This window comes from Drosophila tropicalis, unplaced genomic scaffold, assembly GCF_018151085.1.
Source record: "Drosophila tropicalis isolate 14030-0801.00 unplaced genomic scaffold, ASM1815108v1 contig_593, whole genome shotgun sequence".
In the NCBI taxonomy this organism is placed as follows: Eukaryota; Metazoa; Arthropoda; class Insecta; order Diptera; family Drosophilidae; genus Drosophila; species Drosophila tropicalis.
The window spans coordinates 10812907-10835939 of NW_027173070.1; the positions used below are offsets into that span (position 1 = coordinate 10812907).

At 38.1% G+C, this 23033-nt stretch overlaps 7 protein-coding genes across 8 annotated transcripts; 4 read left to right on the forward strand and 3 right to left on the reverse strand.

The window, feature by feature from the left end:
• The first annotated feature begins 801 nt into the window (after positions 1-801).
• On the forward strand, positions 802-1775 carry LOC137578347 (dynein regulatory complex protein 8). Its single transcript, XM_068292095.1, has 4 exons — positions 802-958; positions 1027-1264; positions 1329-1539; positions 1596-1775. Exons 1-4 carry the CDS (start codon positions 946-948, stop codon positions 1692-1694), a joined length of 561 nt encoding a protein of 186 aa, XP_068148196.1. The 5' UTR covers positions 802-945; the 3' UTR covers positions 1695-1775.
• A 269-nt stretch (positions 1776-2044) lies between these two features.
• Naus (Nausicaa) lies at positions 2045-5399 on the forward strand. 2 transcript variants are annotated; one of them, XM_068292094.1, is made up of 4 exons: positions 2045-3236; positions 3304-3434; positions 3561-3613; positions 4488-4577. In XM_068292094.1, the coding sequence occupies exons 1-3, from the start codon at positions 2197-2199 to the stop codon at positions 3575-3577; spliced, it is 1188 nt and encodes a 395-aa protein (XP_068148195.1). In that variant the 5' UTR covers positions 2045-2196; the 3' UTR covers positions 3578-3613; positions 4488-4577. The 2 variants fall into 2 exon arrangements, with proteins under 2 accessions (XP_068148195.1, XP_068148194.1); XM_068292093.1 differs by lacking the exon at positions 3561-3613 and having other exon boundaries at positions 4488-5399.
• Positions 5400-6632: 1233 nt separating this feature from the next.
• On the reverse strand, positions 6633-9166 carry Nup75 (nuclear pore complex protein Nup75). The gene is made up of 6 exons (XM_068292092.1): positions 9061-9166; positions 7834-9002; positions 7430-7775; positions 7180-7370; positions 6926-7082; positions 6633-6856 (listed from the first exon to the last, which is right to left on the reverse strand). Exons 1-6 carry the CDS (start codon positions 9082-9084, stop codon positions 6728-6730), a joined length of 2016 nt encoding a protein of 671 aa, XP_068148193.1. The 5' UTR covers positions 9085-9166; the 3' UTR covers positions 6633-6727.
• Positions 9167-9710: 544 nt separating this feature from the next.
• krimp (krimper) lies at positions 9711-13307 on the forward strand. Its single transcript, XM_068290677.1, has 2 exons — positions 9711-11877; positions 11937-13307. Exons 1-2 carry the CDS (start codon positions 9768-9770, stop codon positions 12665-12667), a joined length of 2841 nt encoding a protein of 946 aa, XP_068146778.1. The 5' UTR covers positions 9711-9767; the 3' UTR covers positions 12668-13307.
• Positions 13308-14761: 1454 nt separating this feature from the next.
• On the reverse strand, positions 14762-15503 carry LOC137577633 (uncharacterized). Its single transcript, XM_068291153.1, has 2 exons — positions 15251-15503; positions 14762-15194 (listed from the first exon to the last, which is right to left on the reverse strand). Exons 1-2 carry the CDS (start codon positions 15424-15426, stop codon positions 14960-14962), a joined length of 411 nt encoding a protein of 136 aa, XP_068147254.1. The 5' UTR covers positions 15427-15503; the 3' UTR covers positions 14762-14959.
• Positions 15504-17877: 2374 nt separating this feature from the next.
• Positions 17878-18474, forward strand: LOC137578119 (thyrotroph embryonic factor). The gene has a single exon (XM_068291766.1). It carries the CDS (start codon positions 17878-17880, stop codon positions 18472-18474), a length of 597 nt encoding a protein of 198 aa, XP_068147867.1.
• Positions 18475-19802: 1328 nt separating this feature from the next.
• On the reverse strand, positions 19803-23018 carry LOC137577195 (uncharacterized). Its single transcript, XM_068290589.1, has 2 exons — positions 20909-23018; positions 19803-20850 (listed from the first exon to the last, which is right to left on the reverse strand). Exons 1-2 carry the CDS (start codon positions 22850-22852, stop codon positions 19849-19851), a joined length of 2946 nt encoding a protein of 981 aa, XP_068146690.1. The 5' UTR covers positions 22853-23018; the 3' UTR covers positions 19803-19848.
• Between the last annotated feature and the right edge of the window lie 15 nt (positions 23019-23033).

Genomic DNA, 23033 nt, shown 5'->3' on the forward strand with positions numbered 1-23033 from the left:
TCATAGAAAATTTTAGTTAATTTATTAGTATTTCACTATTACTACAAACCAAAATAAGAAAGGGATTATTTATGAGTTGATACAGACTAATAAATACTCTATACTCCTAGAAATATATATTAATTTATGTAGGATTTTTGGGAATAGGAAGTTCGGCCCCTTTTTATTTTCTTACTTTTGCTATATCTACAACTTCTACGAAGATTTCAAACGTCTATTTTTAATATTTAAGATTTTGGAAAAACGTCTTAAATAAATGCCCCCCAAAAAACGGACTTCTCTTTGTTTAAATGCACCTGTGAAATAAACGGATTAAACTATGAAGACCATTCTTACGGTTCATTATCTGAATACAATAACTAACCAACAACCAAAATTATTCGGATAAGTTATTTAGGAGCCGAGAAAATCAGAACTAAAAAAAAAAAAAAAAAACGTCTTAAATTCGTGTCCGCCACTGTATGTACATCCAGAAAAACTCAACGCTCACACACACACACACACAAAGAGAGAAGCAGAGTGCATTTTTTAGTAGAAGAGAATAAAAGTTCAAAGCATTGACAAAACAAAATTATACCTACATTCACCGACTGAAAAGGTAATTAAAATGCACTTGTTAGTTAATACACTTGATTGCAATTTACTTAAATTTAAATATAAATTCAAAAATACCAGCAGCGTCCCAAAACAAAAACAGTGTGCGGCTATCGAAAAATTTGAGTAAATGCAGGTAGTCGATATCAAAATTCAATTAATATTAAATAATCGATAACAACCGATTACAACCTGAAATATCTGATAACCAAACGAAATCAAATTTGACAGTTGAAATTTCGAAAACCTCAGATTGGCAAGCAAAATATTTAGAAATCAGTTTAGTTTATAGTTAAAATTATTAGTAAAACGACTTACGAAATAGAAAACAACAAAATTTAAGTGCATAAAATGGAAACTGGCGGTAAGTTGTCAAAACTATTGTGCCAACTATTGCATTCAATAATTTCATCGTCAACATCGTGGGAAAAGTAACCTTAAACAACGAACTTGAGAAACTCATTGCGGAGGCATTTTGTATATTTGATATGCATGGCGATAAATTCATGGATACACGAAATGTTGGTAATGTTTTACGTTTTCTCGGGTGTGTACCCACTGAAGAGGAAATTGAGGAGATTATTCAGGAAACCGAATCCACAGAACATGCTGGCGAAACATATTTACCCAAATTTATGGCTCATGTATCCCAATTGCTAATGGAAAAAAAGTATGTCATCTATGTTTTCTGTCTTATTTTACATTCATATAATTTTCCATTTTTTTTTTTGTAGAATGCAACCAGCTTCGCCCAAGAAAATTTTGGAGGCATTTAAAGTATTAGATCCCGAAAATCATAAATACTTAGCAAAGCCATATTTTGAGAAATTAATGAAAGAAGAAGGCGAACCTTTTAGTGATGAAGAATTAAAAGAGATGTGGCCAGTAGCTGTCGACCCAATTACAGGAAATATACCATATTTCTTTTATATTAATCAACTGAAGGTAGACTTTAAAATATTCAAAATCGATGTGACCCTTAATTTCTCTTAATTTATCAGCACAAGTCGCCAATATACGAAATAGCCGAAGCAGTCAAGGAGGAAATTGCTCTCACTGAAAAAGAGCGCAAAAAGGATCGCCTATTAGCCAATCAGTAAATCTTCTGGTTATAGCAAAATTATCAAGTTTGTGAAACAATAGTTATTGGTTCAAAAAAATTTCGTTAAAAAAATTAACAACTACGTCTCTTATGTTAAATTATCTAATTCCAAATTAAATAGTAAAAAATTAAAATTAAAAGCAAAATGTAAAAATTTAGTTCGAAAACGCGGGTATTTACACATTTCACATTATTTAAACGTTTCTTGGCCAAACTCAAACGGCAAAACTTCTTTTAAGCATAATAAATTTAAAAAGAAACGTTATCGGCGCGAATTGTCGATAATTGTCTCTCGATATGTCTTACAGCACTTGATTACCACAAAGAACCTACTGGCCGATCTGGCAACGCCTCATAGAATAGATTTTTTTGTTAACATTTGCAGGAAACTTTGCAGCAGCCATTTACAATGCCCTTTGAATGAGTTGAGAGCCTTGCCATTAAGTGCTATTAAGTTGTAAGCGATTGCCAGTTAAAGATCCAATAACTGGAGTTTTAAAATGGAGCAAAACACTACCTCCTCGACGACGGTAACGGAGACGGTTCTGTCCGATGAGGGCGGCTCTGGCCCCGCCCCCGACATAGAGCTGGGCATCGAAAATGCATCAGGAAGTAACAGTGACTTAGACACGGTCAGTGCCACACATGAATTTCAGACAATGAAACCGGGACCAGGCGTAACAATGGCTCAAAAGCAGCTTCAGCAACAACAACCCAATGGTCCGCGTTTACGAACCGAGCTGCCACACAGTGAGCTGGTCAAGATGCTTTACTATCTGGAGGGTGAGCTGCAGGCGCGGGACGTATGCATAGCCGCCTTGCGCAGTGAACGGGTCAAACAATTGATTAGCCAACTGAGAACTAAACGAGTGCAACCAAATGATCCCTACGCGGCAATATTTCGCGATAAGATTGCCCTTAATGGCAATCTAATATCACGGGAATCTTCAACTCAAGCGGCTCAGGCTGAAATGGAAGTACGTCAGATAATTGAGCAGCAAATGGAGCAACAGTACCAAATGGTTAACAAACAGAGGGCTACCCACGTCCGTATGGTCACCATACTGACCGAATCTCTGGAGAACAATCAACGCATGTTGCAGGAACTCGAAGATGAGAAACGCAAGCATGAGAATGACACAACCCAGGGCGATGATATAACCTATGGCCTGGAGATGGAGAGAACCAAACTGAATCAGCAGCTGGAAGAGGAACGTGCTCAGGTCTCCAAAATGGAAAAGGAACTTAAAAAGCTTCAAGAGACGTTGGAGTACGAACGTAATCGGCAAAAACAAATTGTTCTCCTACTCATTGCCGAGCGCAAGAAGATCCTAATGAAGTACATAGAGGAGGGCAAACGATCTGAAGATCTGGCTCAAATCCTTGCCGAGGAGAAACAACGCTCGGATACCATAGCCGAGGGTCTCGAAGAGGAAAGCAAAAAGTCCCTTCGCATGGAGGAAGAACTAGAGAAGCAATCTCAGTCCATGGAGCTAGAGCGCAAGGCTCTATTGGCCAAATTGGCTAAAGAGGAAATGCGGTTTGTTCACAATTAAATTGCTCTATATGAAAAATAGTCAATTTCTAATAATTTTTTTTTATTCCAGAGTCAAGGACTTGGAGCAGGAGCTAAATGCCCTGCGTAGTGAGCATGAGACTCTTAAAAAACAGCAGCAGCTATCATCCACTGGCTCATCAACTGTTCCTGGAGCAGCCGCCAAGGCTCGACAGTTCAGTGGTAAGTGGAAATCCCTCCGAGTGAAACCATTTTTTTTCTATGTATTTCCCTCAAAAAAAAAGTTTAATTTTGAGTTTCATTTTAAATTTATCTTATAATTTCCTCTTTCTCTTTACCTCTCAAAAGCTGAAATATTTTGTTAGATAAATAAATAATAATTGTTTACGCAATTATGCAAGGTGATTTTTTTGATTTTTGTTTTGTCCATTTTTAAACAAATTGTTTTTGTGACACTCAACTTTATGCACTTTTTGCACTGAATTTCTTTAGAACTTCATCCCGACAAATTAATCACCGACACACACACACCCATAAATACACTATTCAGCTAGCTGTTTAAAAATGTCAAAAAAAACAAGCGTCACGCCCCCCCATTGAACTATATATGTATGTTCATTATTTGTCACCAAAAATCTGTAGATATTTAACCCCTGCAGAAGATGAAATTGAAATCTCTTTGTGTCAAATGATAAATTAAACTTAGCGATAAATAAGGTACAAAAAACTTCCTTGTACTGCTCAATGCTCGGTTGCTTAGTCAAAAAAGGTTTGAATACAGATCAGAATAGGAATCAGGAATCCAGGCCTGTTCTTGTTTCCGATTCCAAATGTTTCTGTCGGATTCAGATTTGAGACCTCATAACGTTTACTCTCGAGTCAGTGGAATGAAAAGTAATTGCAAATTTTCTCAATATTTAAATGAAGTCTGTGGTATTTCTGTCAGGACTTGCAGAAACGTATTTGTATATAAATAATTATAAAGCTGCATAAGCTGATATTGGAGGCGAAGCAGATTGCTTTCAAGTTACCTTTAAAAGCGACTCGGAAGGAGAACAGGACTGAATATCAGTATTCAATATTATTACTCTTATTCCGTTAAGCTGATTCGTTCAACTTGAGCCTCACTATGTTCCAAATGCGACTCCATACACGATTTCTTCAAGTCTTCTGCAGGGAATTAGATTTATGTCTTTGGCCATAAGCCAAAGTAATGCTTAATTTTGTCAAATTGTTGGAACACTTAATAATTTCGTTTTGTTTTTACTTGACCAGATGATGCCTGTGCCACGCCCTCGAAGGCCAATATAGCCAAAATAGTGCAGCCAACAGCAACAGTGTCAAGCATGCCGGTATCAGGTCCACAAACTGGTATAGCACGTTCCATTGTGCCGGGCCAGAATATACGAAGTGTTGCCCAACCCACTGGAGTGGCCACCGGACCCCCAGTACAAGCGGCTGTGAATCACACTAATATCATCACAAATACCACCAATAGCAACAATAACACCAGTGGAACAACAACATCAACTACTGGACCGCAATTAACTTCCATAACAAGCGATGGAGCAGCTGCTGCTACTGGTGGTGGAGCATCACAGCCGCCGACAGCCATTGCAGCAGCAGCAGCTGCACCACCATCTCCATCGCCAGCCAAAATGCAACCGACAGCTACTATACAACGTGCTCCGGGTGGCAAATATGCTGCACTGGCTGCAGCAGCTGCATTGGATAGCCAAACAGCCACACCACCGCATCCACATCCTGTGCCCATAGCAGTGCCCCCCGTAACAGTGCCACCGGCTGGTGCACGTGGTGCCCCGCCACCCATACCGACCAAACCCATTGTTCCGCCCAAACGGGAGCCCTCACTCTCTCGTCTGGGCTCCATTAGCGGTAGCAGCGGTGGTGGTCCACCACCATCCACAGTTGGAGCTGCCACAACAGTAGCATCATCCGCTGTGGCCGCAGCCGCTGGGGCAACGGCAACAGTTGCTGCCGCAACTGCAGTAACAACGGCCAAGCATAATTAGACGAAAAAAATCCCCACAAAATCATTCTCCTAGTAGGACCACACGTCCTTGATGTCCAGACCCCAAATGCGCATTATATTAATCCCTCTTTTATATTAAGCCAAATACTCAAATATTCCCCCGAAAAATTAAAGTAAATGATCGTTTAACATCATTTTGTTTGTAGAATTTTATCCTAAAATCCTTTCAACTAAATATTTAAATTGAAATTGTTGATATTTGAAACATCTCTTGAGAATCATTTTGAAACCTTAAACAATTCGTTTCCATTTTGGATTTCTTAGAATCAAAAAGTGAATTAGTTAACTAAAGTTGAATACTATACAAAGCAATTTTATTTTTAAATCAAAATGCCACCGAATGCATGTTTATTCAATCTTAACAAATGCTTCCATAATTTGTTGGTTTTAATTGCTAAATATTTTAGATGAATTTTCATTTTAAGTGCCCCAGAATTCACAGACAAAATTTTGTATGCTTTTTTGTTTTTTGCAAAATATTCCAACAAATTATTGAACATTTTTTTGGACAGGATAATTCAAATTCAAATGTTTCCATAGGTTTCCACATTTCCCGTTTATGGGCTATTCAAACCACCGATAAAATACAAATGCATCTGAACAAAAATATCAACAATTTTAATTTGAATCTAAATATCTTTTCTACTTGTGATGGGTTTTTAAATTTATTTTATGATATTTGACTTTTAAATTTAATTTCCCTCCCTCTTTTCATTTATAAGTTTAGTTTTAAATTTATACAAACTTTATTTTATTTTTGTCTTTTGTTCTTTCATGCGTAGTAATCAAACATTTGTACAAGGCCGTGCGATTCTCATAATGATAAAAAAAAAAAAAAAAAACCCCCAATATAAATATATATATAGAAATTATATACTTATATATCCCCTATATATATATATATATATATTAAATATATGTACTAACCCTTGTGCTCTGTGCGTTGTTTGTTAGTTCTTAGGTGACGCTTAGACGTGACGTGAAAAAATTTCCTTTTTATGCAAAAAAACAAAATCAGATATAATATATATATAAATATATATGTATGTACTAAAAATCTACTTAGTTACTTTTTATTATTATTTAAGAGCAATTAAAATTGATTTGAAAGATTTTCCTAATTTTATTTTTGCAGGCAGTTTTTTTTTAATGCTGATTTCTTTTATTTCTTGATTTTTTTAATTATTTTTTTTTTGTCGTAGTCAAAAGTCAAGTATGTGTAGCATTATTGTTGGTACGATTATGATAAATGATAATAATTATGATATTGATATAGCAACAGACAAAGAGGCACAAAAAAAAAAAAAAACAAACAACATAAAACAATTAGTAATTTCAAATAAAAAGAAAAGAAAAAACAAAAGACGTTTATAAACAAATTACCATTGTATTGGAAAAGCGTAAAATTACAGAAAAATAAATTACACTTAATGCAAAAAAAAAGAATGAATGAATAAACAAATCATAATGATAATGTCTTTTCTATGATCAGAGCCCGTGAAAGATTACGGGCACAGGCCAAACGCATTAAATTTAGAATCTCTTCAATATTCTCCACCCGAAAATCTTTAAAAACTGTTTTTGAAGATTGCTAAAAGAATACAAATTGATAACAAAAATGTTAAGCAGAATATATAGATTAATAGATAACTTGACTTACATTTGAAAAGGTTGCCGTTTTACGTTTATTACGCTCTATGAGGGGAACCAGTTCTGTCTCCAAGTGCCTTAATATAGCCACCGTCTCTTGAGAGAAGATTTTAGGATCTTTTGACTCCAGCATGGGAACAGCATCAATTAACAAAGATGGCCAGAAACTTCAGGGGGAAGAGAAAGATATTAAATACCAGTCTCATTTAATATACTTTAAATCTAAATAGGATATATGTATGTATAGATATATTTTTCACTCACTAATCTGGTGTAATTTTAGAGTCTAGAAGATTAACCAAAAGATCAGCCGCCGAGAGAAATTCACGTTTGCGATAAAGTTCATAGAATTCATAGTATTTGGCCAGAAAAACTAATCTGGGTGAAATAAACATGCGTGCTCCAAAGCTGGCCAATACATCGGGACACAGCATTGTGCCCGTATTCGAGTAATGCTACAAATATATCAACTTTAGTTATGAAATCAACAAAGAAAATCATTTCATTTGCCCACCTGCAAAATAAAGTCAGCTATGGCAGTCACCAAAATAACATCTTTGGAACGTATGGCCCATTCCAAGGCATTGCCATGACGTCCCTCTTGTGTGGAACGTTTAGACAGGACCTTACAGATCTCCTGTTCTACACCCAATAGTCCCCGCTGACGTGCCAAAAAGATTATTTTAAAAGCCTGGCGTTCCGTTTTCACAGGAATGCGTGGCAATAGTAATTCAATGGCAGCTTTCCCCTCCTCATGGCAACAGTCGAGATAATCCACACCGAATTGCCAAAGATTCTTTGAGGTCATTAAATAACTGCCATATTCATAGATCATAGAATGACGCAATGAGGGTAAATCTCTGCAAACAATAAAAATGGATTAACCATGATCTAATATGATCTTTCTCAAAAGCTTACAAGGAATTCTGTTCAAAGTAGCTCTTTAAGTGTCCAGATTGATAAACCAAATCAATGAGATGTGTAGAAAACCAATGAGTATCATTCAGCTTCTGGGAATCATAGATGAAAACCTTAATATCATGCTCCATCAATTGCATGACCATTCGGCTCATATTGCTCATCTGCCATTCGGGCTTTAATTGAGACCAACGATTCAGCCAACTGGTGGCAACAATCCTTAGCTCGAATGGTTTACAGGCAGGTTTGGTATATAGTAAATAACCAGGCAGAAATTCATACCAGTCCTGTGATGTCTTAATCCCAGCATTCCATTGCTCATTGTTGCCACGAACCAGTTGGAGTAACCATTCAAGTTCCGGCTCGGAGGCAAAGATATTCGCCTGCAATTTGCGTTCCAGATCTAAATGCCAGAATTCCCATTGGGAGAGGAACTTTTGCAGAGCATATCCTTCCTGATAAACTGGCATGGATTTAAGAATTAGCTCAGCTGCTTGATATACCGGCTCGCGCGCTTTGCGACTCTGACAGAGAATGGCACGCGTTACATCTACTTCACCAAACATTAGCAAAGTCCTCAGGATAAGCCAATAGTCATCACAATCGCTGGCCTCATCGGCCATCAGGAGCAGATCAGTGGCTCGATCTTCGGTTTGTGGAAAATGGAAGCGTGCCCATTGCAGTAATTTTTGGACCACCAGTTGATTATGCTGCTGTGGTTCCATATACAAAATCTCAAAGAGATGCCACAAACACTCAACTGCATAGAATACCATAATGGCCTCGTTGTAACGCTTTATTTGCGATGGCTGAACATCAATTGATTTCTTGGCCAACTCCACTTTTTCCAAAAATGCTCTAATGATACTCCGATAGGTGAGGGATATTTTCAAATATTCCGAATTGACTGCTTTCATGTGTCCCATCTGTTGCAGTGTGGCAAATGTGGAATTTGCCTCAGCTAGCAAGCTACGCAGCAGTGGCTCATCCGAAAGTGAGGCCTCCTCGGCCATATAAATGAGCACTGGATCACGGCCAGCTGAATCGGTTGGAGCATCTTGTGAATTCCATTTGACCGGATGAAATGCGCTCAATGCAATTTTTGAGCCGGGAACAAACACGCCAGTCAAAGTGTTGCCACACCGCATAGCTAGTTTGTCTTCAAGTTCCTGTGAAACGTTTTTAAATGCATTTTGATCTAATAATTTGTATGTGAAGTTAACTTACAAATGCAGGAATATCGTCTTCCATTTTGCTTTACTATTCTTTAAAATAAAATAAGTTTCGTCCAATAAAAACAAGCGCGGAAGCAATAAGTGTTGGTAAATCTTGGTGATAGGCAACAGTGTTGTTTAACGTTTTTCTAGAGTTTTTAGCCGTTTTAATAATAGCCGTTAAATATTGAAATTCATTTTTAGCGTACAGTCGAATTGGAAAAATTAGCTCCACTTAATTTCTAAACAATTTAATTTCTAATCAATGTATTAAGAAAAACTAAAACACGTTTCTTATATATGTGTTTATTGAAAAGTTGTTTTATTACCAAAAATTTTAAGTTCAACCTTTAATTCATTTACCAAAAAAAAAATCTTTAATAACACGTTTTTTTTACAAATCTACTGTGTTAAAATATTTCTTACTATTAAACAGATTGGGGCCAACGCCGATATAAAAAGAATTTTAAATAATTTCAATTTTTAAATGATTTTATTTGTTTTTAAATTTGCCTTATATAATTAGATTAATTTTATAATGGACAGAGGGGGAAAAAATATATACATATATTTGTGTCCGATAAAAGATTATTTCAAACTAAAATTTTAGCTTTTTATTTTCCATCCCTATTAAATACCAAAAGATCCACGGAGCAATGCCGCCACCTTGTTTGTATTTTACCGCTATACTCGTGGTCGCGAAAAAGTTCTTTTAATTGAATGATAGAATACCATAAAAAAATGGAATTGAGCGATCTTGCTGGCATGGTCAAGCTCTGCCATCGTAATGTACACAAACTGCAGGCAAAATTACTATCCTTCGAACATGAAGTGGATGCAGTGTGTCAAGCACTCAATAAGAAATGGGTCAAAGTAGATCGCGTCGATGGGCGTCTAATTTCGGTCCATGACCATCTATTGTCGAGCCTGAGTGATGTCAATGAGCATGTGATTAAACTAATCCTACACATTAATCTGAATCGTACGGGCATGCTAATGCCGGCCGTGGAAGGAGCAGATTATGTTAAGCATACAAATAAGGATATCATAGAAGTTCAACTGGATATGGATTATGAGAGGGTAAAATATCCTCGTCGGTCATCAATTAGGGCTAGCATCGAGCCTATGTCTGAGCAAATGTTGGTACCAATGTCGGTCAGTTGTCCGCCAGATGTCCTAGCGACACAGGTAAAATCTTTAAACAATCCACCACCTATTTCAGTAAGAAAGGCCCCTTCCGCTATAACAAATGCTCCAGTCGGACAAGAGAAAAAGCCTCAGAATTCTACACCTCCTTATTTTGTGGGACATGAAGAAAAACCTGATTGTTCTGAATCCCAAAAACCTGTAGAAGAACAGAAAAAGCCCTCTAATTCTACACCTCCAGCTGCATTAGGACAAACGGAGAATCAGTCAGCATGTACTTCATTCCCTGAACCTGAGACACAACAGGATAATAACCCAAACTATCATTCACCTCCTGTTCCTGTGGAACTGCAAGAGAAGGCAACTTTAACTACATTCCATGCTGGACAACAGGATAAGCCAACTTATATTACATCCCTTGAACCTGTGTGCCAAAAGGAAAAGAAGGTAACGCAGACTTCATCTACTCTGCCTGAAGGACAACATGAGAAGCCAAATGATATTACTTACCCAGATTCTTTGGGAAAACAGAAGGAGTTTATGCTAAAATATCCCACTCTAGTGGGACAACAGAAGACAAAGACTACTCATAAATCTCCAGCCGCCGTGGAACCACAGCCAAACAAGCCTGTGCTTACGCCTCCAACTTTAGTAGTTCAACAATATCAGGGGCCTGCATATGCCACATTACCTGCTCCTGTGGAGCAACAGAAAAAGAACCCGATTCAGGGTCAAAAGGAGATAACTATTGCTACTCCAGTAGCTTTTTCATCCACTACCACTTCTAGTTCCTTGCAAGCTCCTAACGATGGTCCATATGTATTGAATAATGTGGCAAGTCCTGACCAAAATACAACTATAAAGAAAGTAGCAACGTCAACTCCTGATCCCTCTTCTCTTGGAGTGGCAAAAATCATAGAGCTTCCAATTAAGCCACGACAACGTTTCCTTCTGCCACCCAAGGGAGGCTTAGAAATATCCAGTAATGTAGTATATAATTGTGTCAAGAAGAACATTGACGCCTTCCCTCAGGGCAGCATATGCAAAGCCACCATGATGTTCCTCAATATAGCCGACAATTGTTTCTTTGTGGCCAAATGGGGATCGAGCTCCAAGCCATTGCAAAAACTGTTGTCAGCCGAGATACCTTTAAGGGAAATGAATCAAATGCCCGATTTTGGTGAGGTCTTTGGCATTTATGATAGTCAGGATAAAATCATACCACGTTGTGTTATTAATGCTCACGCTGAAGGTGGTGGCTATGAAGCCTATTTGGTGGACTATGGCGAATATTTGCACCTGACTGGCAATGAGACCATATTCGAATTGCCCGAGGAGGTGAAACAATTGCCAGCGGAAGCCATTAAATGTTATCTCATGAATGGCAATGTAGAGAAAATGACTAATTATAGCTATCAGACTTTAGTACTACGTATTATGGATAACGATGGCAACGATTTGCAAGTAGAACTTTTAGAGGGAGACACTATACCAAAGAAAAGCATGCAAACTACCAACGAATCTCAGCCCGTTGGCGAATTGCTTACTGAGAAGCAAAGGCAAATATTGGAGGACTTCGAAAAGGGCACCAGTGATGCTGTCAAAGCGGTTATGGGCTTTAAGCCCACAGATGATCAGCGTCTTTGTCGACACTATGATCCCAAGCTCAATGGTTGTTTCAAGGGTAAGTGGAGCAAGAAATTTTCTTAATATAAGCACAATTTAATTATAATCTTCTGCTAGGTAACCATTGTCGGCTTGTGCATGAACATCCCGCTCCATTTGGGGCCACAAAAGATGTGGAATTGGTTGATCCCCTGCTGGACAGTACTTTTGCACCTTCAGAACCTCTAAATTCTTTGGAATTGGGTAGCGTGGTCACTATAGAGGTCACCTACATATGCAGTCCCACCCACGTCTATGCTCAATTCGTAAACGATTCTCCAGCTTTAATATGGACCAAAAAGGAAATCAACGATGCCAATCGTTTATTCTCCAAGAGCCCATGCATTCTCGATATGGTATTGGCCAAATATACTGATGATTGCTATTATCGAGCACAAATTCTCGATGATTGCGGTGGAGGAGAATATAGAGTATTCTATGTGGATTATGGTAATACGGGATTTGTCACTCTTAAATCGTTGGCCCCTTGCGGCCCGGAGGAGAGTCTTAAGCCGCATCGTGCCATCTGTTGTCACATTGAGGGCGTGGTACGTAAACCCATGATATCTCTCTCAGCAACAAAAGAAGGCACTGAATACCTAAAGAGTCGAATCTTAAATATGCAAATTGAGGTGAAGATTACACGTCAATTGCCTGATGCATGGGGAGTGCATTTCCTTGGCTCTTTTATGGATGTGCCCAATCAATTGGTGAAACACGGCTATGCCCTACCCAACGAGGGTTTCACCCGTGACGAACCCGGGCAATTCGAGTCCAATAAATTAGCTTTAAATACTAGCGAATACTGAAACAAACTACTAATTTTTGCCTAAAAAGTCAATCAGAAAATAGAATTATGTGAATTATTTTTTTCATTTATGGATATACGGATATTTAATGGAACATGCTGCAGGCAAGTGATCAGAATGAAGACAACCAATGGGACCGTGCCTCACAGTCTTTGCTATACCGTGTGGCCATTTTGGCCGTAACCATTTTGATCTGCATTGGCGTAGTCATGTATTTTCTATGGTCTAAGTAGTAACAGAGTCCTCAAGTAAACCAGTTGAATAGACATGAGGACAATGACAAAGATGATGATGATAATAATGACAAGTTGCTGCTATTTACTGGACAATCTATACAGATGAATATATCTAAATTAATATTAAATTATGTTTAAGTTTGGAACTATTTTCTTTAGTTTTCTTTAATTTTTTCGATTATAAGCTGAATTTCTGTTTCTGTATTTAAGTTTCGGTAAAAGTCCTAATTTTGATTAATGTTTTCAGTTTCGACAATTATAGATCATTAAAACATAAACATAACCATCAACATAAAAAACTAAAACAATAATAATCATAATAATTGCCTTTAATGTGCAAAAGGAGAAAAAAAAATCATCAGAGGGCATACACTATATAGAAATATAAGTAAATGTGAAACGAAGTTTCTATACCCTTTTCATTTAGGTTTATTCGATTTAGTTTTAAGACCAAAAATTTCACAATGAATTCTTTTAGGTATAATCATTATGAGTCATTATTTGATATATTTAAATACTTAAGCTGGACATGTTAAATATAAAAACTAAGCCAACAATTCTGCTTTTGTTTCTCTTGTTTAGAGTATTAGTCAAATGGATACCCAGAAACTTGGTGGAAAAATGTTCCAAGCTTAGTCTTAGTGCTAATAGATTATGCCGCAACGATTAGAAAGGGCCATAAATAACACCTGGCTGAAGTCACATGCGTGCTATTCCACATAGCGGGGGGCGGCGGCGGCGGCAGGAGTTTCTACCCAACATTACATGTCCTTCTCTACGACAGGTTTCCTGGTCTGGGTGTTGACAATCTAAATGTTTCGGCCAAAAGGGTAAACGGAACCAAACAATGGCCAAGGGTCATCATACGGCACATCGAGGAATAGATAAATGGATGGATAGTTATATAGATGCATGCCAACGTTCTTCAAATGGGTTTTTGTGAACTATAACAACTGCTGCAAGCATTTTAAGTTGACACAAAATAATTATAACTAGACTAACTAGAATTCTAACTTTAGATGTAAAGGGGGAAATACTTATATGAGAAGTGCCAATCAGAATGGAGCATTATATTATACATAAGATGTGTTTCTATGAGTAAGTCAGACATTTCTCACAGATATATTCAAATATAATTTAATCCAAATGATTATGACATGGATCAAGGGATTATCTTTGTACATAGCAATCAAATTTTCTTAAACATATGTTGGATAAGTATTGATATCCTGAAATTTAGTTAAAACATAAAATTTTTGGGGAATTAACCGACGAAAAGTTCCTAAGCAATGGGACAAAACCCCCAACAAACCATTCTAGAATATTTTTTTATTTACAAAACTTTTAACAATACAAAATGATGGGTTTCGAATTACATACATATATTATTATCCTGCTCTTGATTTTTAAATTTCTTAAAAAAAAGTAGTCTCAACGTCCAAAAGTTTATTAAAGAAAGCTATTAGCTTATTTTTCTAATCGGTCAAGGAAGATTTTATTAAAGGATCACAACCCAGAATCTCAATTTTCCAAAAACTTCTGCACTTATTATACTCGATTCTAGTCGTCCGTCATTATATTGATAAACTGAAAACAAAATCGTGACATAAATAGAATCTTCATTGTCCACCTGTCTAATAACCTTTAAAGTTGGACAGACATACATATGTATGTACACACCCCTAAAGTTAGGCAGCAGTTCAAAGTGTCAAAAGTATTGTATTGTATGGTGGAAGGACCTCTGCTCATTTTGACCCCGGGTGACATATGTATGTATGTATGTTCCTGCGACTTAATGATGATGGTAATGATGAGTGGTAATAATGGAAAAAAGGACACCCCACAAAAAAACTGAAAATTGATAAAAACAACTTTTATTACATTTGTCGGCATTAATTTTGATGGTCAAAAGGGTTTCCAATTGTGTGGAGTCTATATGCTAGTGTGTGTGTCTGTGTGTGGTCGCTTTCCGCTCCCCCTCGCAGAATTTAACAAACAAGTTTGAAATGAAAAAAAAACTAGAAATATAACAAAATGTTTTTTCTCTTCAAGATGACTATTTGCAATTGGTCGTGGGTATGCAGCCCTCCAGACTGGGGCAATTGACCTTTTGGGCTTCGGCAATGCGTTGCCAGTTCATATTGAAATGGCGCGCCGAACGAGCATTGGCCAATTTGGCAATGGGTCCCAAAGTCCGATAACCATTGCCCACATAGCGTATAAAACCCTTCGAAGTTAAGTCCAAGAGAGCTGTCTTCACCTGAGCCTCCAGATCGCCAGACACACAGGGTCTAAAAGAGTTATCGCACATCGATCAAGTTAACTAATTAAGAAAAACACAACTTACTCCTTCTCAAGCATTTCAAGAATATGTTCTGCTTGTATGCCATTGCAATACTTTGGATGATCCTGAAATATTCGTACCATATCCATTATATACAAAGGCATATGCATGTGATACGAATTGAAGTGCAGACTCAACGTCGTCGGCTCACAATCGGTTATAGGTCCTTCATCACACATTTTTGGAAAAATATTAAAACTAATTTCGTACTAACTCTGAATTCTGAATTCTGTTGACTAACAAGCAAAATCTATATATACTAAGATTGATATCTCTAATGCCTACCTTGTTTACCCCCTCTCCAAACACACACACACAAACCCCAGAGAGAAAAAGTTCACTAATGTCATCCAATTACAGGTGTCATTAACAGTTTGTCGATTTGAAGGTCCTTCCATCTGTTTACTCTTCAATTATCGAGCGAATAGAATGAATATCAGGCCACATACAAATATTGTAACAATTACTTATATGTTTGCTTTATACTTTATTACCTGGTAATTTGCCTAATATATAAATAGTCCCAACTGGGTCCCCAGTTAACCATCATGAAAGGAAACTCCCAATACATTAGACCAAACAAAAAGAGAAAGAGGTTTCGCTTTGGTTTATTTCTTTGTTGAAGAGTAGATTTCGAATAAAATAGGTTTATTCTTCTATTTTTTATCCCAATGGAATGATTTTAAGGGTTTTGATAAATATTTTTTTTTTTTTTTTAACTAAAGTCAGCTATTAAGAGTAAAACCCTTAAAATCATTACGTACATGTAAGTTCGAGAAATATTTTCAATAATCAACATTATTTTTGTACAAATTTTTAATGTTGATCATCTCATGTTACAAATTCTTCCCATAAAAACAACCTTTTACCTAAATACTTAAAAAAAAATGTAGAAATTTTTGATCACTGCTAAAACAAATACTGAAATTTAGAGTTTCTTAAAAAAACTGAAAAATGCAAAAAACGAAGCTTACAAAAATAAAAGGAATTTCACCATCCTGTTTCTGTTCCATCAGATTATTGTAAAGAATTTTGCAAATTTGAAGATTTACTTTTAGATATTTATTCGGATATAAAATTACATATTTCATAGATAAGACAGATGGAATTACCAAATACAAAACAAGTACTTTTAAACCCACTTTGCATATAAACTGAAGTAGTTTTTTTTCCGTTCATCGCCACAAGGACTATTGATTAATTGTGAAAGATTCGGGAGATTGAAAGTATGAATAAATTACAAAAAGATGTATTTAAGTAATAATAATTTGCTCCAAAACGATTAAAAATGGTTTTTGAATTATGAAATACAAATGATTGTTTTGAGCATTTTTCAACCATTAATCTCAAATTTTTCAAAACGTTTTTCGTGTCAGTTAATTAAAACTAACTAAACAACTTTCCAGATTTAATTTCTATGTTAATGTTAATGTTTCAAAATTTTCATAAATTTATAATAGTTCATGAATACTTTGTAGAAAAATGTTTCATGAAGTTCTCTAAATTTTGAAAGATTTTCCCTACCACATATTTTGGCCATATTCCATTTGACATGTGCTCATTCAGACGAATGAGTAGTACTAAATGGCACGCTATAATATCAAAACCAAAAAGGGTTAAACTTTTGCCAACAGATAATAAATTAGCGCATACATTATGAAATTTTATTAGGATGCACCTCGTCCCCCCGTCTAACAAGGGCACATCCGGGCTACCAAACAGAAACTGGCAATTTACCACGACAAAACAGATGACACTTTCCCAACCGCACCGAAAGGTGAACGGGTTAAAGCAGAGACACTAAAAAGACATCCTTATTAAGGGGGGAACAAACAGAGACAGCTAAGTCAAATCGACATGCGAATACTTATATGTAAGTATATTTTTTGATAGTCATGGATTGTGATGGCTTTATATATCCCAAAAAAAAAAAAGATGAAAAAAACTAAAATAAGGGATTGCTAAATGGGGGAGTCTCTGACATTGCAGTTTATATGCGGTCTTGATTAGAAGAAGTAGGACTCCCAAAAAAAAAAAAGCATAGTAAAATCAATGCAAGACTTTAAAACACGCCTACTCTATGTTAATTATCAGACAAAATGTCGACGAATCGATAAAGTGGTCGAGAATTTCATTGGTCAAAAGTGACTATGACTAGAACCTTCTGCATAATAGTTGGTCAACTCTTATAACCCACCACATATCCAAAGGACCTATGAGCAACCACCCATAGAAATCAGAATAGACCTCCCACCTCCATAGAACCAAAGGCGGAGAGAGGGCGGTGGGGTGTCCATGTAATCTGGCTAACCAGTTATATGAAGTCCTTATAACCGGGCAGGGCAAAAGTAAATGTCATTCAACATGGAAAAGTGTCATGTATTTGACGAATAATTACCATCAACATTGCGTGATTGGTTGAATCAGTAGCGAACAAAGAAGAACAAAAAAAGGAGGTGGAGGATACCGTTACCACCATTTCTAGTTTCTAGCTAGTAAAACTAGTAATTACCCCAAAAGCAACCCAGGTGGTCGCCCGTTGCCTACAGTGTGTGTGTCTCAGATAACTAAAGTTACTTGCCGCGTACGGAAGGTCTCAAGTATTCCGGATAAAAAAATTTCTCTTTACTATGCATTCGCCGGCCAAATCGCCCATTTTGGATGTAACCGAAACGCTCTCGATCTCGAATAGTGATCTGGAAATGTCTGTGGAAGTGGAGAGCCCCAATAATAATAATAATAACAATAAAGTTTATCCCTTTAATGCATCGCCATCGACAATACGACTTCCTGGTCTAAGTTTTCCCACTCTAGTGTCAGCCAAGACAAGTTCCACATTGCCCGCCTTTGAGTATATAGCCCCAGCATCGAATCATTCTATGCCATCATTGGATTTTCCTCTCATCGAATTGAATCGCATGGGTGTTGGAATGTTTCCGGGCTTTATGCATCGTCGTGTACGGGGTGAGAAGCGTCCCATACCCGATGCCCAGAAGGATGAGAAATATTATGAGCGACGTAAACGTAATAATGAGGCGGCCAAAAAGTCACGGGATGCTCGAAAAATTCGTGAAGATCGTATAGCATTTCGTGCTGCACTCCTGGAGCAGGAGAATTCCATTCTGAGGGCACAAATTCTGGCCCTGCGCGATGAACTGCAAACAGTGAGACAATTGCTGGGAGCCACCACAGCCGGCGGCATGTTGGGCATGGCCAGGCAACTGTAAGAATCCTCAGAATGGATAGATTGACAGTCTGTGTACATATAAAGTGACGAAGTGATCTAGATTAGTCTATATGGTCGTGTGACTTTTTAAATACCCTTGCAGGAGTATAATTAAAATTAGTTAGTTTCCGTATTAAGAACTTGTCTGAAAAAGGAGCTTAGTTACAAGAAGTGACGCCTACATTCAACTCAATGAATCGTAATCCCAAGTACGGGGATACTGGATTAAAGACTGGAAGCTCCACTCTATGAAGAAACAAAGTATCTTTGATCCAAAAAAAATCTACATGATTTACAAGATCACCTAAAGACTTTCTGAACCTATGGCAATGCAATCGAAGGCGTTTTCAATTAGTCGAACTACAAAGATTCCAGAGACGTATCCAGAGAATCATCTCTAAGTGTTCCAGAAATACGTTATGATATTGGAAATACCAGGTTTAGGAACACAAAATCCTGGCACTTAACTTAATCCACCAACTGAAAACTACTATCGTATAGGGAGATAGATCCTACACCTTCCTTTCCATAGCCCCCATTGTGGATGAGAATGTCACAACAAAAACCTGGCAAAGAAATCTTAATTATATGGTGACCTAGAAACTTAAAGGGAAGTGAGTTTCAGGCACTGTCAAGTAGTTTTTTAGTCAATGCAAGGGTTTAAGTTTATATTTCGGCATAGTCGAAGTTTGCTTTTTTGCTGTGGCGGATCTAGCCTTAGGCTGGGCCTAGGGCGTCCTTTAATGGCAAAATTTACATGTGAAATAAACCAAAAATAAATAATTTATTATTCTCGCACAAAATAACCGGTTTTTGATTTTAACTACAACTATAAACAATTAAAAAAAAACTAATTAAGATTTTTTATATTTATCAATATGTTAAAAAGATCCACTTAATCTCTTTTTTTTTTTTGCCAATATTGATAATGATGTGTTTTTCCCTGTCATTCCTTGTCATTCTTGTATTTAATGGAATGAATTTTGAATCCTGAATGTGAACCGGAATTCGGATACTGACTTTGAGTTATTGAAAACTCATAATTTGAAATTAGTTAAAGAGCTCAACATATTCGACAGAGAACAACAGTTTTTCATTTCATATAGTTGTGACTTTCAACTAGTTTTAGCAGTGAAAATATGTCTTGCCAAATTTTTCTTAATGATAGAGCTTCGATGAATAGCTATATCCACTTGCGATTCTCCGAATGTCATTTCAGCTGTCACATCGGGCGTATACGTTATAGTTGACCAAATGGTGGCCATAAATGACTGTAAATCCGCCTTTGTTTTTTTAATATTTGTTATTAAATAAAAATTGATGTAAGAATTGTAATATTGATTTCTGTATTTGCTTTCCAAAAAACTGAGGGAATCTACAGACTAGATGAATGCATTTGCACTAATCCCTCCTGATTAAGACTAAGCAAATGCTGATCATTTTGTGAGCTACGACCAGCGGTGATATCCTTTACATGGGAACCCAATTGCTGTTGATCCTCAACTACTTCCCGATCCAAATAGAAATCATAAACGCGCACAGAGCCATTAGCCAAGGCAAAGAGACGCCAACCATCCGAGGAGAGCACAAGAGCCTGGACAAGATGTTCTCTTAGAGCATTTCCGCTGAGTAAAAGTTGCTGATCAAAGATGCGCATCTCGTAAGAGCGACGCGGTTGCTGTAGCAATTCCAAAGCGGTATTTGGACGCATTTCCTCTTTTTCCTCTTCCTTATCGAAGGAGTGACGTTTCTCGTTCAGGATGATATTTTGTATGGCACAAGATTTTCCAATGTCTGCATCAACCGCAGCATTTATCGCCGACGTTGGAGCTCGTCGCAATTGTGTGGTGGTCTTTGGACGATGTCTTTGATTGCAGTTGAGTATGACCACCGAACCATTCGACAGACCAACGGCTACAAAACTCTCATTGGAGAGCACACACAACGAGGTGGGAAAGAGAAAGCGACTTTCATTCACACTGATCCTTGAGAAACGTTCCTTTTTAAGACTCCTTGTGCAGCAGAGCACAAAATTGCGATTGGTACACACATAGATGAGATCACTTCCCGCGTCGATGCTGGTGAAACGTAGACCCTGTAGTCCCTCACCCGACGACAGAGTTTGCGTTTCATTAAGTTCTTTGAGCAAATTATCTATATAGATATTACCCTGAAATAGGGATTTGGTTTTGTCAAAGGAACTCTGTTGATTCCGCAGGATGCGTTGCTCAAGGTAAGATCTCAAATTACAGCATGCACTTTGTAGGAGCTTAACCCTAGCCCAGGGTGAGCTATATTCATTAGATGTGGCCGATGAGGCATCACTCTCAACTAGAGACCAAACCGTAAGTAGACCAGAGTCGTTTAAAGAGGCGTACTGTGGAAAGAGTAAACAGATTAAAGGGTTTGGAAAGCTAAATCAAGCCAAATTCTACCTGTATATCCTTGCTAAGCCGACCACGAAAACTACGGACATCGACTACGGCTCCCAAATCCCAGCTGGGTGACTCCATGACACTGGGCACCACCGATTGTGTTGCCGCAAAATGATTAAGATGGCCATCCAATTTGGAGCAATAGCTATAAGTTTCACGTAAATCCCACATGGCCACACTGCCATCTCGTAGTCCAGCCACAATAATATCGGGAGCTTGCTGGGAGAAGGCCACACGGCAAACCTCCGCCCAGGTGGAGAGCAAACGCAAGGGCTTAGTGGGTTCATTGAGAGACCAGACCATCAGAAGATTGGCAAAATCCTCGCTATAGACATTACTTTGCGGTGGGCACTCGTGCACAGTGACGACCATGTGTCCCCCATTGCCGAAAATGCGTCGGACACGCAGGGCATTGAGTAGGCCCGTCTGTAGACTCAGAGATTCTCTTGAAGGTTTAATTCTGGAACCAGTGTCATTTAAGACTTTGGCCATCAGTTGGGATGATCGCATAAGAAAACTACTGAGACGCTCCCAATCGGTGGGCTTGCTTAGACGTTGTCGTTGTTGTTCTTGCAACCGTTGATGTTCCCTTTGATGCAGTTGCTCCAAATGGAATAAACTATTCTCGTACAAGTCTCGGGGTGAGTGTGGTGGGGTATTTTCCTCATCTCCACCATCGCCACTGCAAGTGATGACCATTTGTTTGCCATAGTGTGGCGGATGTTGAGTCCAACTGTGACATTTATTCACCTCCACAGTCTGACATTCATTCTCCATGTGCTGGGACTGAGTTTGACTGGCGGTTTGGCAAGTATTTAATTTGCCATAGCTTTGCATGTAAGCCTCATAGCTCAAGGGTTTCATTTCAAAATGCTGGAATGCCAATTGATCCATACGTAACTTTTGCATTAATTCGCGTCCACGACTGGTGGAGGCGGGTTGGCTGATGAAACTCTTATAGCCACCATAATAGACCTTAAACTGCCCACTGGCATTGGGTGATGTCAATCCCGTGGTGCTTATACCCGAATCCAGTTGATCTGAATTACACATTGAGTTGGTATCAAAGCTATGGAGCGTTGATTGGGAACTCAGCAGAGTTTGGCGTCTCATATTCATATCAAAGTGACCGGAATCGAGTTTCCGCTCTTGCTCTCTGTCCCTTTGAATGACGGTAATGGGATTCTGAGTGAGTTCTGAGTCGTCTTGTTCCTCCTCCTCCTCGTCCTGGATCGCACCGTTTTCATCTTTCACAACTTTCAGTTTCTCCGTAATTTCATTGATATGTTCTGCGTCATCTTTTTTCTCTTCAATTTCTTCTTCCTCTGCCCGTTCTTCTTCATCGTCATCTTCTTCCTCCTCCTCGTCTTCGGGTGTGCCAGAGCTTGCTTCAAAATCTGATTCGTAAGATTCAAAATCATCCGAATAGTTGTCCGATTCATTCTCCTTTGTCTTTTCACTTGCGAAATTCACTTCAAATGCCACTGGTTTTTGTTTCAATTCTGGTTGAGATTCCTGCGCATGAGGCTCGCTTCTTTTTAGCACTAAAACCTCCTCTGGTTGCAAGGTGCGTGTTAATGTCCGTGACCTTGGCAAGGGGGGAGGTGATGGTGATAGCTCCTTGGGTTGCTCTTCCTTTGTTTGTTTGTTGTCCTGAACTCTGCGCTTTTGCGGTGGCGATGAGACCGTTACACTATGATAATTATCCATTACCGCGTTAGTCTTGGCTTTTGGCTTGGTCTTGACCACTTCGGGGGTGGATTTTCCGCCACGAGCACGCAATGGCACACCAGGAGATGGGGTAGTCCGGGTTCTTTCTTTTATTTTGCTTGTGCTGGGCAAAGGTGATGGCGATGGTTTCTTGCCTGCGGTTGCAGTTGTTGTTGTTGTCGCGGGTTTTGTGGTTTTTTTACCCTCCAGGCTATCCTGTTGCTTAACCAACATTTGCTTGCGGTCTCTGTCCTTAGTTGTTGTGCCGGTGCCACTTGTTGCCGGCGATTTTGTAACCTTTCTAGGTAAGTCATTTTTTGCCTAAAGTTAAGTATTTGAAATTCGCACGTTACTCATAGCCGTCTTACAGCACTAAACAAAGATGATTAGAGATGTGCAATGTGCCAAATAACAA